General features: G+C 41.9%; 1 protein-coding gene across 1 annotated transcript in view; it reads left to right on the top strand.

Moving 5' to 3' along the window:
- Window positions 1-12,590, top strand: part of CNTNAP2 (contactin associated protein 2) — a 1,845,950-nt gene that overhangs the window by 1,715,722 nt on the left and 117,638 nt on the right. Inside the window, exon 19 of the mRNA XM_079786825.1 lies at window positions 6,351-6,587. Coding sequence (XP_079642951.1) covers window positions 6,351-6,587 — 237 coding nt within the window. The remainder of the gene's footprint in view (window positions 1-6,350; window positions 6,588-12,590) is intronic.

Raw genomic sequence — 12,590 nt, 5'->3', positions numbered from 1 at the left:
TCAGGTTGTGTCCACTTTACCCTTTAAACATGTCCTGATTCTAGCTACTCATCCACAAGGTTTGTAGGCAATGATGAATGGTCCAAACCATTACCATGATTCCTCTGAACCATTGCAACAGCCTCTTTCATGGTCTACCTATATCCCCTCTCCTTTCCCTCCAATGCATTCACCAAACTGAAGCCAGAATGATCTTTGAAAACTGCAAATCAGATTATGTCATCTGTGTATAAAACCCTTCAGAGTTACCCATTACTTTCTATACAAAGACCAAAATCCTCAAAACTTTACTCCCTATCTCAGATGAAGTTGGTTGCGGCAAAGTCCTCATCTCATTTGCTCTCCCTAAAGCACTCTAACCTGCTGACTGCCATACACGCCTAGTGCTCATAAACACAGTTTCAGAAGCATGACCCTGGAATTGTGGATGCAAACTCTCTTCCTGTTAAAATTCAAGTCAAGTCGTTCAGTGCCGTTGGCTCTTAAACTCCAAGTGAGAAGGCCCCCTGTGTCCTTCCTACACAGTCAACTCATAGGCCACAGCGCTTACTGATGTATTTAGAGTAATATACATTATATTTGTGTCTCATGGGGAGCATGAGTTTTTTTGGTTTTTTTTGGCATTTCTTCTCCTCTGTGCAGATTCAGATACTTGAAGCTTATTACTTAGAAACTGACCTGGAAGTCATCTGGCCTTTAGAGAGAATGGTGAGAACGTGGTTACAATGGCTATGCATTCACCTGGGGAAACAGAACAGGCACAGGTGAACATTAAACCATCCCAGGTCCAATGTTGTTGGTCCAAAATGATTAGAGTAGATTGAAGAAAACATGAAACAAACAGAATAAAAAAATTAGGAGGAAAGTCAGCATGGAGCACTGGGGATAAAAGCAGATTTTGCCAATGTAAGGCCAGGAGAGAAACATTGTATTTCAGGACTGCAGAGCCTTGGGAGTACAGTGGGAAACACGTTTAAACAGAGCTGGGCCTTGCAGATGGCCCTGGAAGGAGCTGGGCCTGATGCAGAATGGGGCTGCCTACAAGGAGGTGATTTCCAACATCACTGGGAACAGAACTCCATAGAACTCACTTAACTTTTTTACTAGATGATAAATTGAAAAGCAGTTAATGAGAGTGATTATTCTGGGCAATGGAATTCAGCCATAAAAGAATTTAATGACCCTGTGCTTCCTCAGTGTCAATTACCCAGCTGTTACAGTTGTTATAGAAGCTATGCAGAGCTTTCAGGATGTGGGGTAACTGGAATGAGGTAGAGGAGAGCTTTGGAAGGCAGGAAGGAGTAAGCAAATTCTACAGCATTTGTGTACAGTAGAAGATAAAAAGAAGGAAGTCTTATTATGGCCTGAATGCTTGTGTCTTCCCCCAAATTCATATGTTGATGCAACAAACGCCAGTGTGATGGTATTTAGAGATGAGGCTTTGGAAGGTAATTAGGTTTATATAAAGTTCTGATGATGGGGCCTTCATGATGAGATTAGCGCCCTGATTAGAAGAGACTGGAAAGAACTCGCGCGATATCTCTCTCTCTCTCTCTCTCTCTCTCTCTCTCTCTCTCTCTCGAGCACACAGCAAGAAGGCAGCTGTCTGCAATCCAGGGAAAGAGACCTCACCAGGGATAAAATCAGCTGCCATCTTGATCTTGAACTTACAGACAACAGAACTGTGAGAATACATTTCTGTTGTTTAAGCCACCCAGTTATGGTACTTTGTTATAGCAGCCCAAGCTAAGACAGCCACCATGAGGGGGGCTCAGTACATATGGTTTGTATGAATGACTGGGTCACAGGCTGGGGGAGTAGAGGAGGAGCATATGTAGGAGGCATTTCACAGGCTTGGAGAACAATTGTGAGCATCACTTCCCCAGTCCATATTTAGTGATATCATGTCATCAGCTTGAAATAAGCCAAGGTATGAGTGTTTATACCATCGGAATAGACAAACACAAAAAAATCAGGGTTTTTCCCACTGGAGAGCCAGCTGTTTAACATTAACCAGTGTACCATTGGATACATGAGATGAAATCTTTGTGGGAACAGAGGTCCATGGAGTTCTCGTATTCATAATAAACCCTAACCTTTTTGTTGTGGTTGCTATCTCTGTTTTAATTACTAATACACAATGGCACTCTTCAATTATCTTTTATTACCCATCCAGAGTGATTCAGCATTTGTAGCCTCTCCTGGCAAAGTTAACCATCATTTAAAGTATTGTTTCTATGGGGAACTGTTTCCAAATTGCAAGTTACTGACTTTAAAATAAACTTTTAGAAAATAGCACATTTGTGAGTTGGGAGCTTTCAATTCTGGGTCCTTATGGGGAGGTTAGAGAACAAAAAGAATCATGTTGATTTAAAAAATACAAGTTGCAAGAGAAATCCTAAGTGAAAAGGCAAAAGGAATAGAATTATTGAACTTGGAGGAAAAAGAGATGAGGAGCAATTTAGTCACAGGGGTGAGGGCCAGCTGGGTGTTTGTTTTTTCCACCATAAACATCAGGGATTTGGGTCAACAAGGGGGAAATGCCTTTATGGTGCTATTCTGGGATATATGGCTTGTGGATTTTATTTTGAACATTTCCAAACTTATTTTCTCCAATCAGGAGTAGTTTACCTAGGATCCATTTTGAGGACCAAGAAATGTTAAGAAGAGATTACTTGTCATCTTCAAGGTTCCTATCACCTTCATGTCCCTAAGTCAACAGATGGCATAATGTATTTCAAATTTTTGAGAAACATTATATAATTCAACTAGCAGCCCGTTTGCACGAAGATTCGTGCAATAGACCTTCATTCACCTGGCTGCCTTAACCAGTTTTATGCTGGCACCGGGGACCCAGGCCTTGGCTGTGGCCACCGCCTTCTGCCTTCTTTCAGGGTCGGGGTTTGGCCCCAGGCGGCGGCCTTGGGCTCGGCTGCACCCCAGCCTCCCTGCTACGGATCGCAGGAGCCGAACCCCGGTGGTTGCCTGGGATCCGTGCAGGCTCCCCGCTGGTGCCCGAGGCTTTCCTGGCCTTGGGCTCGGCCGCACCCCAGTGTCCCTGCAACGGTTTCCTGGTGGGCGTGGCTGGTGGGCGTGGCTGGTGGGTATAGCGAAAGTATGGTCAATTTGCATATTACTCTATTATTAGGTAGGATAATACTTTTTGTAACACATCTTGGAATGTAGTCATCACACATCTTAGAATAACTAGAACCAAAATGTATCAGTTTCTATCCAAAAATGAATATCATAAAATTTAACCTATCTGATATTAGTATAAAAACCTCACATCAACTACTCTAAATGAATACTTGTTGACCATTTAATGAGGGAAAAGATGTTATTTGGGGATTGATAAATTAGTGTTATTTTTAGTTATTTATATGGAAGCATTTGGGGATACTATTTTCCTGAATGATATTGCAGTACCCTGATTTGGCATTTCCTGAAAATAATATGGAACAAAGAAATTATAGCTGTAACTCTGCCGCTTCAAACCTTAAATGTTTCACAGCACTCCCAGGTCCTGGTTTAATAGTTGCTTTATGATGCGGTTTCAGAATAACGCTCCTAAGCATGGAATAACCCTTCCTCCAAAACTGACATGAATCCATAAAGCTTGTTAACGATGACTATAAAATCCACCGAAAGTATTCTCTGTGGCATATTTTTGGTTTATTTTCTAAAATCCTTAGCTTTCTGAATGTCCCTTCATGATCAGTCTTGCTCATCTCCAGTTTATCTGAGAAACACATACTATTTTCCTGTGGTTGGCTCGTCCTCTTCTTCACCTTTACATAGTGACGGCCTCTGGTTCTTTGGGTCCTGGCTCCAATGTCTTTTCTCCCAGGAAGTCTTCCTAGGCCCTGGAGACCAGGCTAGTGCCCGGGTGTTGCAGGTTCCCCACTGTTTACTCTGATCCTGTACTCACCACACTGCCTTCTAACAATGTCTGTTAGTTAAAGCATCCTCTAGACCAGCAGTCGCCAACTGGTGGTCTGCGGACCACTGGTGGTCCGTGAGGTCCGAAAGGTTGGCGACTGCTGCTGAGAGCTCCTTGAGAGCTCAGGATCTTCTAAGCGTCAAGATAGGGCTCTTATCACATAGCCTGCCAAGAAAACCACAGAACACTCACCCTACACTCGGAACACACTCACCATGTGTTCAAGTTGTTGATGCATCTCCTCCACATCCGCAGCTAGGAGCTTTCCTCAAGGGTGGTGATGCACTTCATGCATCTTTACAATCCAGTAAGTCATGCCGTGACTAGTGTGGGTTAAGTGTATGTTTAATCCTGTGTTTGCCAACAAGGACACTGGCATTTTTGAGCAAGACAATTCTTAATTGTACAAGACAGTCCCATAAATTAGAGGACATCGGCAGTCCTGTCCCTGCCCACAAAATTCCAGTGGTACCCCCCATCATGTGAACAACACCCTCCCATAAACACATACTATTACATACACATGCACACACACCCATGCGAATGCACACCCATGCACATACACACGTGAATACACGCACACCTGCACATGCACACACGTTTGTAAATGTTCTTGGGGTAGGGGGGGGTGCTCAGGAGGAAAATAGTACTCCCCATAGTTGAGAGCCTGTAGCCAACTGAACTCTTTTTGTGACAACTCAGTGAGAAGCAGAACATGGTAGTCTCTGCAACAGTGTCAGGTGACTTACTGGAAGATTGCATGTGCGTGGTGGTGTCAGGTGGGATACAGGGTGGCATCTGTACCCTCAATAAAACACAGTAACATGTCTTTGTAATATAACTAACTAATCTTTATTGAACATTTATTACATATCCCACACACTGGGTAAAGTGTTATACTTTGGTAATTTAATCCATAACAACCTGTGTGGCCCCATTTTTCAGAAAAGGAAACTGAGGCTTAGAGGGTTTCAAGCCATGGACCAAGTTAGCACCCTGGGTTAGCATCAAGGCCAAGATTCATCCACTGGAGTCTGACTCCAGAACCTGAGTCACCATGCCACGTTGGCTCTGCTAGACTATTTAACAAGAGGAAGCTTCAAAATTCCCAGATAAAAGAACCCTTTTCAAGCAGGTGTCCTCAAACTACAGCCCGCGGGCCACATGCAGGTGTTTTTGCCGTTTTGTTTTTTTACTTCAAAATAAGATATATGCAGTGTGCATAGGGATTTGTTCATAGTTTTTTTTAAACTATAGTCCGGCCCTCCAACTGTCTGAGGGACAGTGAACTGGCCCCCTGTTTAAAAAGTTTGAGTACCCCTGCTTTTCAAGTGTGTCCCTCCTATTGATTATAATATAGAATACGTTTCACAAAATATATTCTGTGTAGTGTTAATTTAGTGGGATGAGAATAATGGGTTCCATGGGCAAAGAAGTTTGAGAAATCCTTTCAGAAGGGCATGTGTACAGGGCAATGAAACAGTAACTCTGAAAACCAAACAAACCTCAGAAGGGTGCCTCAGTGTTTCACAGTGAGTCCAGAGGTGATTTCAGAACATTCGGGAGCAAACAGTGGGAAAAACTACAGCAGGAGCTGGTCTGCCAGGAAATGATTAAAAGCCAATTAGCACTGATTAGGCTACAGGAAAAGACTGATGAAGGGTTAGTGACCTTTCTTCTAGTTTCATCATAACAATAAGTACAATTTATTATGTGCAAATTACTTAAGTATCTTTTGTAATTTTCACTATTATGATCTCCCTTTCACAGATAAAGTACTGAGTCCTAGAGGAGTTGGTGAAGTAGCTTCCCCTAAGGCCGCATGACTATTTAATGGCAGTGCCGAATTTGAACCCAGTTCTAACTTCATGTCTTGTGATTTGAAACACTATCCACAAAGCTCCCAGGACTTATGGTTTGCTCAGGGGCTCTCCGAGTGAGTGAATGTCCAAAGTGAAACCATCTCAAAGACGATGCCTGGGAGTGCCTTGAATTGGTGATTCATGTTACAACACCACCTTCATTTCAGTGTATCTCTTCAATCTAAATTAGTTATCGGGTCTGAGTACTAAACTTGAAGTTTATTTCTGGCATGATTTACATTTCTTAATTTTACTATTATATTTTAAATTTACAGATCTCCACATTGTTGCATGATTCTGTGTGTGTGTGTGTGTGTGTGTGTGTGTGTGTGTGTGTGTGTGTGGATTTGTGTTGATGAAATGACATCCATCTGCCTAGGAGTGCACCCAGCCTGATCCCCTTCCTGGAGTCAGAGTGTGTCCTTGGTGAACTGCCTTAGCGGCCGCTCCAGAACTGACCATTGACCAGGGTTTAAATTGTTGGTGGTACCTGCATCCAACTTCTCCTCATTTTTCAATTTCCTCTTTCCTTTTCTTTTCAACAGATGTTGGTGCATTTTTTGAAGAGGGGATGTGGCTACGGTATAACTTCCAGGCACCTGGGATCAACAGCAAAGAACTGGGCAGCAGATCGGATAGCTCACCAGAGCCACAGGGCCCACTGCCAGACCTGGCCCATGAGCAGATTCAGTTCAGCTTCAGTACCTCCAAGGCACCCTGCATTCTCCTCTACGTCAGTTCTCTCACCACTGACTTCTTGGCGGTCCTCGTCAAACCCACCGGTAAGGACAAAGACAGCTAGCTGTTGAACTAAGTAGAGATGAGCTTTGAAGCAGTGAAATTAATTTTATATAAATCAATGAGTTATCCTGATTATGATAATGATCAATAGGTTCCTACAGAACATATGGATGTTCAGTAGAAATAGAGAATCAGAGAAATTTGCGTTCCTAACCAGTCTCAGGATTTTACATTCATAGAATATCCCTAACATAAAGGTCACTTAAAACAGGGGTATATTTACACTTGTAATATTGGGACCATCTTGGTCTCTAGATATACACCGAGTCAAAGAGGGTCAGACAGGTGGCTAAGACAGGTATCTTGGTGGCAATGTGAACATGGCCTTGTGGCCTGACTTAGAGAGAAGTGTAAATCTTCCTAATGCATATAAACTTGAGATCTAAGACACCTACAGATTTAAGATCACTTTTTTTTTTTACTAATGAATATATTTTAGGTGTATCAAGGAGCAAATCTCTCTAACTCATTTCCCAGAGAGCTTGTGTAGCTGGCACTGTGGAGGTCCCTCTCTCATCATCTTGCTCTTCAGTGGTTAGGCTCTGCAGCCTTCTTTGATGGCGACTGCAGGTTGTAACATCTGAAAGATCAAGGGCTTCTTCCAAGGGAACCAAGAATTATTATTAACATAATTTAGCTCGAGTTTTGAAAAATAGCAAATTCTTCAACTTGTTCTTTGGACAATACACTGTAAGTTTAAAAGATGGGTAAATAAATGCTAGGATTTTACCTTTTAGAAATTATTCCTAAAGTAATTAGCCAAAAATTAGATAGAAATTTAGCATGAAGGTGTCCATTATGGTGTTACTTATAGGAATTAGAACGGACTAAGAAGTTTAACTTGAGTAAAATTTTGGTTTGTGAAAGAGGGAATCACAATTTTATGCAATGTTATATATCCATTAAGAATACTATTCATGAGGAGTAATTAATGGCATGGAGAAAAATATTTTAGCAGTATCATGTTAAACCAAAAAAAGGGGCAAGATACAGTTTTGACTGTCCAATGTCAGTCTAACTTTGTGAAAAATATATGGATAGCCAGAAAAGCAACAATGTGAACACCAGGTGTCTATTTGGATGTTGGTTTGCTGCTCCTTAGTAATACTCTTCTACACATGTCAGTGCCCACACTGAGCAAGGATAACTGTTCTAAATAGCAAAAAGAATACATAAAATCAGTGAGGAAGCATGAGGAAAAGGTACATAGCCCCTGCTTTCCAAGAGTTCATGAGTTAAGTTTACATCTCCTGGATCTGGCTAAATAGATTTGTAATCCACTGATGTTGTCCAACCTCGGTGGGCAGGGACGATGGTTCTCACATTTAGCTTGTCAAGAATTTAATGAACACAACCCAGTAGATACTGTATTGTCTGCTCCTCAAGACATGGCCATGCAAAAATGTGGTCCCCAACTGTATTCAGTAACTCAACAGCCAACACCCACTCTGAGAGTACGCATGCTGGTGTTTGTGGGCATTTGTCACAGGCAAGGATTTTCATTTAATATCAGTTGCAGGCAAGGGTTTTCACTTAATAGTAAATTGATTTAATATCAGTGACTACCATGGAATGATGCCCAAAGCATGCTAAGTGTTTCACATGTATCCATTCCTATGAACACACATCTTCGTGCCATGGACACTATTCTACCCCCTTTCTACAGGTGGCCTGGGGTACATAGGTTCAGTGACTTGTGCACCCCGTGGGTGATGGCAAACCCGGGTTTCTAGGCCCAGGTGTCTGGTTCCAGGCCCAGAGCTCTGAGCTGCTCTCTCCATGCTGCAGAGACCCCAGGACCCTCTCAGTGCATTTGCAAAACATAGCCAGCCGGCTTCTGTCAGATTATCATAAGGCCATCCTCAAACTGCTGATGAAAATTGAGCTTTTTTATACTTCAAATACTGACTTTTTTTATTAACTGATATATAAAGAAAAAAAAATGAGGAAGTCATTTAGGGGAAAAAAAATCAATAAGGACTCTGCCAAAATATTTTTTTTAAAAAACTAGAATGTCTTATCTAAATGTCTTGGCACCCCTCTAACTTGACATAGTCGAGCTGTGTTCTCTTCACTGTTCCCCAGAGGCAGGTCCTCCCCCAGTTCTGACAGTGCTCTGACTCAGACACCCAGACTCACAAGCCTGGTATCATCCATGCACATTCCACCCTCCCCATCTTGTGGGCCATCAGGCAAAACAGTCCTGTGGAGCTTGTGTTTGGGAGGCCACACCCAGCGTCTTTAGCAGCCCTCACCTCCCATAGGGCTCCTGGGACCCCGTTACCCCTTCATGGGACAGCAGGGCCCCTCCGTGTGTCCACCAGGGTGCTATGTCCCAATCAAGCTCTCTGCTTCCAGTCCCTTCCACCTTAACCACCCACCACAGGCAGAGTGGGCCTTCCTTTATGCACAGTATCCCTATCATAGAAGGAGTAGTGCCTCCTTCTCCCCCCAGGACCACAGGAGAAATCCAAAATCCTGCAACCTTCCAACCGAGCCCCACCACCTGCCTCGTGGGGAAGAGCTCCGAGTATGGAACCAAAATGCCAGGGTTTGAATTCTGCATCTGCATTTGTGGGTTGTGAGATGTAAGTTTCCTATCTGTAAAATACTGTCTGCCGCATAGTGTATTACACGTAAATGTTAGAGGTTATTATTATCCACATCCCCTGTCTTGTCACACCTTCAGTGACAAAGGAATTTGTTCTACCCCAAGGGCTCTGTGGACATCTGTGTTCCTGCCCATTACATTCCCTTTTATGGAAAAGCCCCATCTTCCTCTCTGATCTAAGACATGCCTTTCTTTCTTTTTTTTTTTTTTCTCCTCTCTTTTTTTCCCAATCACAGTTCACATTCAATATCAGTTTGTATCTGTTTCAGAATACAGCTTGGTGGTTAGACAATCACATACTTTACAAAGTGTTCCTCCCCGTATTTCAATGTAGACCCAGGTCAAGTCTCGTCTCCTTTCAATGATGACTCCTTACTTTAAACTCCTGTTACACTTATTTTCAATGTCATCTGCTAGGCACTTAGTGCCCTGTGTTGTTATCTGTCTTTGTTATAAGTACTCCCTGTCTTCCCAGTGAGATGAGAGGCTTGAGCCCACACTAGTTGCCAATAGGTGAGTGTTTAGGATGACAGTGGTGGTGACCAGGAGAGAGTACATCTGGAAAGCGCATGAGTGGCGGCAGCCAGTACAGGAGCAGTTCCTTAAGGCTGCTTTCATGCCCTCAGGAGATGAACACTTAAGAATATTTTATTTTAATGAACAAATATTAATATTTCTCCCTATCATCATGTTGTACTTCTCTTGTGCTATAATTTGAAAGCAATCAATATAGCATTTGAATTTTATTATTCAAGAATATTGCTATTATGGTTTATAGATATTTATTATATATAATTTAAAGATCCAACTCATCTTTTTTCTCAAAGCAAATAATTTCTGTTGCCATTGAGGGAAACGGTTATAGACATCTTAAATCATATTTACAAAGTTCAAGAAAGCAAGAAAAGAGAGAAATAATTTTTAAAAATCACAACTGAATACTGATTTGAATGAGATTGGGGAACTTAAAGGGACCAACAACAGAGACAATAGAGAGGAGAATGTCCAGTTTTTTGCATAATTACCAGTCCCTCTGAGCTCTGGCCTTCAAAGGCAGAGCCTTCGTTTACTTCTCTCTGTCTTCCCAGACCCAGGCACAGCCTGGCCCACACTGGGGAACTGGGGCTGGTTGTATGAAAAGTGACTCTACACTTACAGAAAAACAGATAGCCTACTTTCAGACCCTGAAAATTGGATTCAACAGTGCTTTGCACAATCACTAAATAAATGTGTTCTGAAGAAATGAATAAATAAATGACAAATGAGTACAGCTACATGTTTAAGAAAGTTGGCTGAGATTATACAAGGTTAGAGCAACAGAAGAAAAAGGGAGTCAAGTCAGTCAACTTTCTGCATGTTCAGATAACCACCTGATCATCTCCTTCCTCTGAAACTATAAATTATTTTTAGTGCTATTAGGATAAAGGAAAAAATAGGGTAAAACACTGAAGAATGGGGAAGAGAAGCAACTCAGGAAAAGGAAGCAGCATATTCCAAGGTCCTGAGGTAGGAAGAATTTAATTTCTAGGGCATAAGAGAAGTTAAAGGTAACAAACGTTAAAAGAGAGAAGGTAAATGGTATGACTTGAAAATAAAGTAACAGGCAGAACTCAGATCAGACAGGGCATCATAAGGTACAATAAGAATGTATGTCTTCATCTTATGAGCAACTGGAAGACTTTGAAAAATGTTAAGTAAGGCATTGAAAGAATCAATTATGCATTTTGAAAAAACCTGTCTGCAAAGAAAACGTGGGAAAGAATAAAGCACAGGAGCAGGGAGATCATCGTTCATTCATTCAACAAATATTTATTCACACCTACCAAGTATCAGACATTATACTCTACATTGGAATAATATCATAAATGATATATACAGAAGTCCTTGCTCTCATGAAACTTACATTTGAGCAGAAAAACACAGACAATAAATTAAAGACAATATGTAGTACATTGTATTATAAAAACTATAATAGAGGGGAAAAATAAGGCAGAAACGGGAGGGCCTGGACAACAGAAAGGAGTGGGTAAATTCTGCTTTTAATGAAAAAGCCACCAAAATAATCACTAAGAAGATGATATTTGAGCAAAGACCCAAAGGGAGTGAGGAGTCAGCCAGACAGATAACTGGGGTGTAAGCATCCTAGATGGAAGAATCAGCAAGTGCTGATTCTTGAGGAAGGTCCTGAGGAAGGAAAATGCTGGCTTCTGGAGAAACAGCAAGGAGGCTACAGCAAGAGATTATGTCAGAGGTGATAGTGGAAGATTCTATAAGGCCTGGAGAGCCATTATGAAGAGTTCCATTTTTACTACAGGTGAGATAGGAGGAAGGCATTGGAAGGTTCTGAGCAGGGGATCACTTGAAGTATCAGGTGGAGAGGAAATGAGTCTGTGAGGGGCAGAGACCAGGGTGGGGAAGGTGAGGGTAGGACAGAAGCAAGAGGTTAGCATGGAGGCTAGTACAATAACTCAAGCCAGAGATGATGGTGGCTTGGTCTAGGGGTAGTAATGGTGATGATAAAAAGCAATAAGATTGGAGGTATATTTTGAATAGCCAAGAAGATTTGTTGACAGACTATACATGTATTCTAGAAGGAAGAGGGGAGTTGGATCTTTTGGCAGGAGTAGCTGGAGGGATGAAGGAAAATGTGGAAAATTGCAGTGGAATATGGGGGGGTGGGGTAAGACCAAGAGTCTGGTTTTGCATCCGTTTTGTTTGAGGTGTCGATAAGAGAATGGGAAGAGCAGAGAAACAGGGGACTCACCGGAGAGTGAGGTGAGGTCAAGACAGTCACTGCTATGGAGTGGCCAACACAAGGCACCAGGGGCGAGGGGCGAGAGGCTCTGATGGAGCTGAGATAACAGGGGAGTCATTCTTATGCATTTCACACAGGGCATTCTAAGCACCATGGAGCCCCTATGGGTACAGAGATGGAGAAGAATGGGGCAATTTAGACACATTTCAGAGATGAAAACCAACAATGTTTGATTGAAATGCTGTGAGCAAAGGGATCTATAATAAATACTAAGGTAAAACTCAGAACTAGCGAAGGTTTGTTGAATTCGCTTCAAATGCAAAAATAGGAAATGCAATGCATTCTTGATTATCCTAATGAATGTTTCTTGCAACTCTGGGAACTTGGCAGAATATTTTAAGTAGCACTTATAATGCTGGAATGCCTAGATGAGGAAAGGCAGCATTTAGAAACTATTGCATTTATTTGTGTGTATATAAGAGCATGAGGAATATCTGGAAGGTGATATGGCCACAGAGTTAGAGTAGTTACCTTGGGATGGTGAGGTTTCCAGTGACTTTATTTTTTTATTTCTGTGTACTAAATTTTAATCATTATGTTTTATTTCACAACTTAAAA

Source organism: Cnephaeus nilssonii (genome assembly GCF_951640355.1).
Source record: "Cnephaeus nilssonii genome assembly, chromosome: 12".
NCBI lineage: Eukaryota > Metazoa > Chordata > Mammalia > Chiroptera > Vespertilionidae > Cnephaeus > Cnephaeus nilssonii.
Note: the sequence above shows the minus strand (reverse complement) of the source record. Positions and strands in the feature narration are given on the sequence as shown.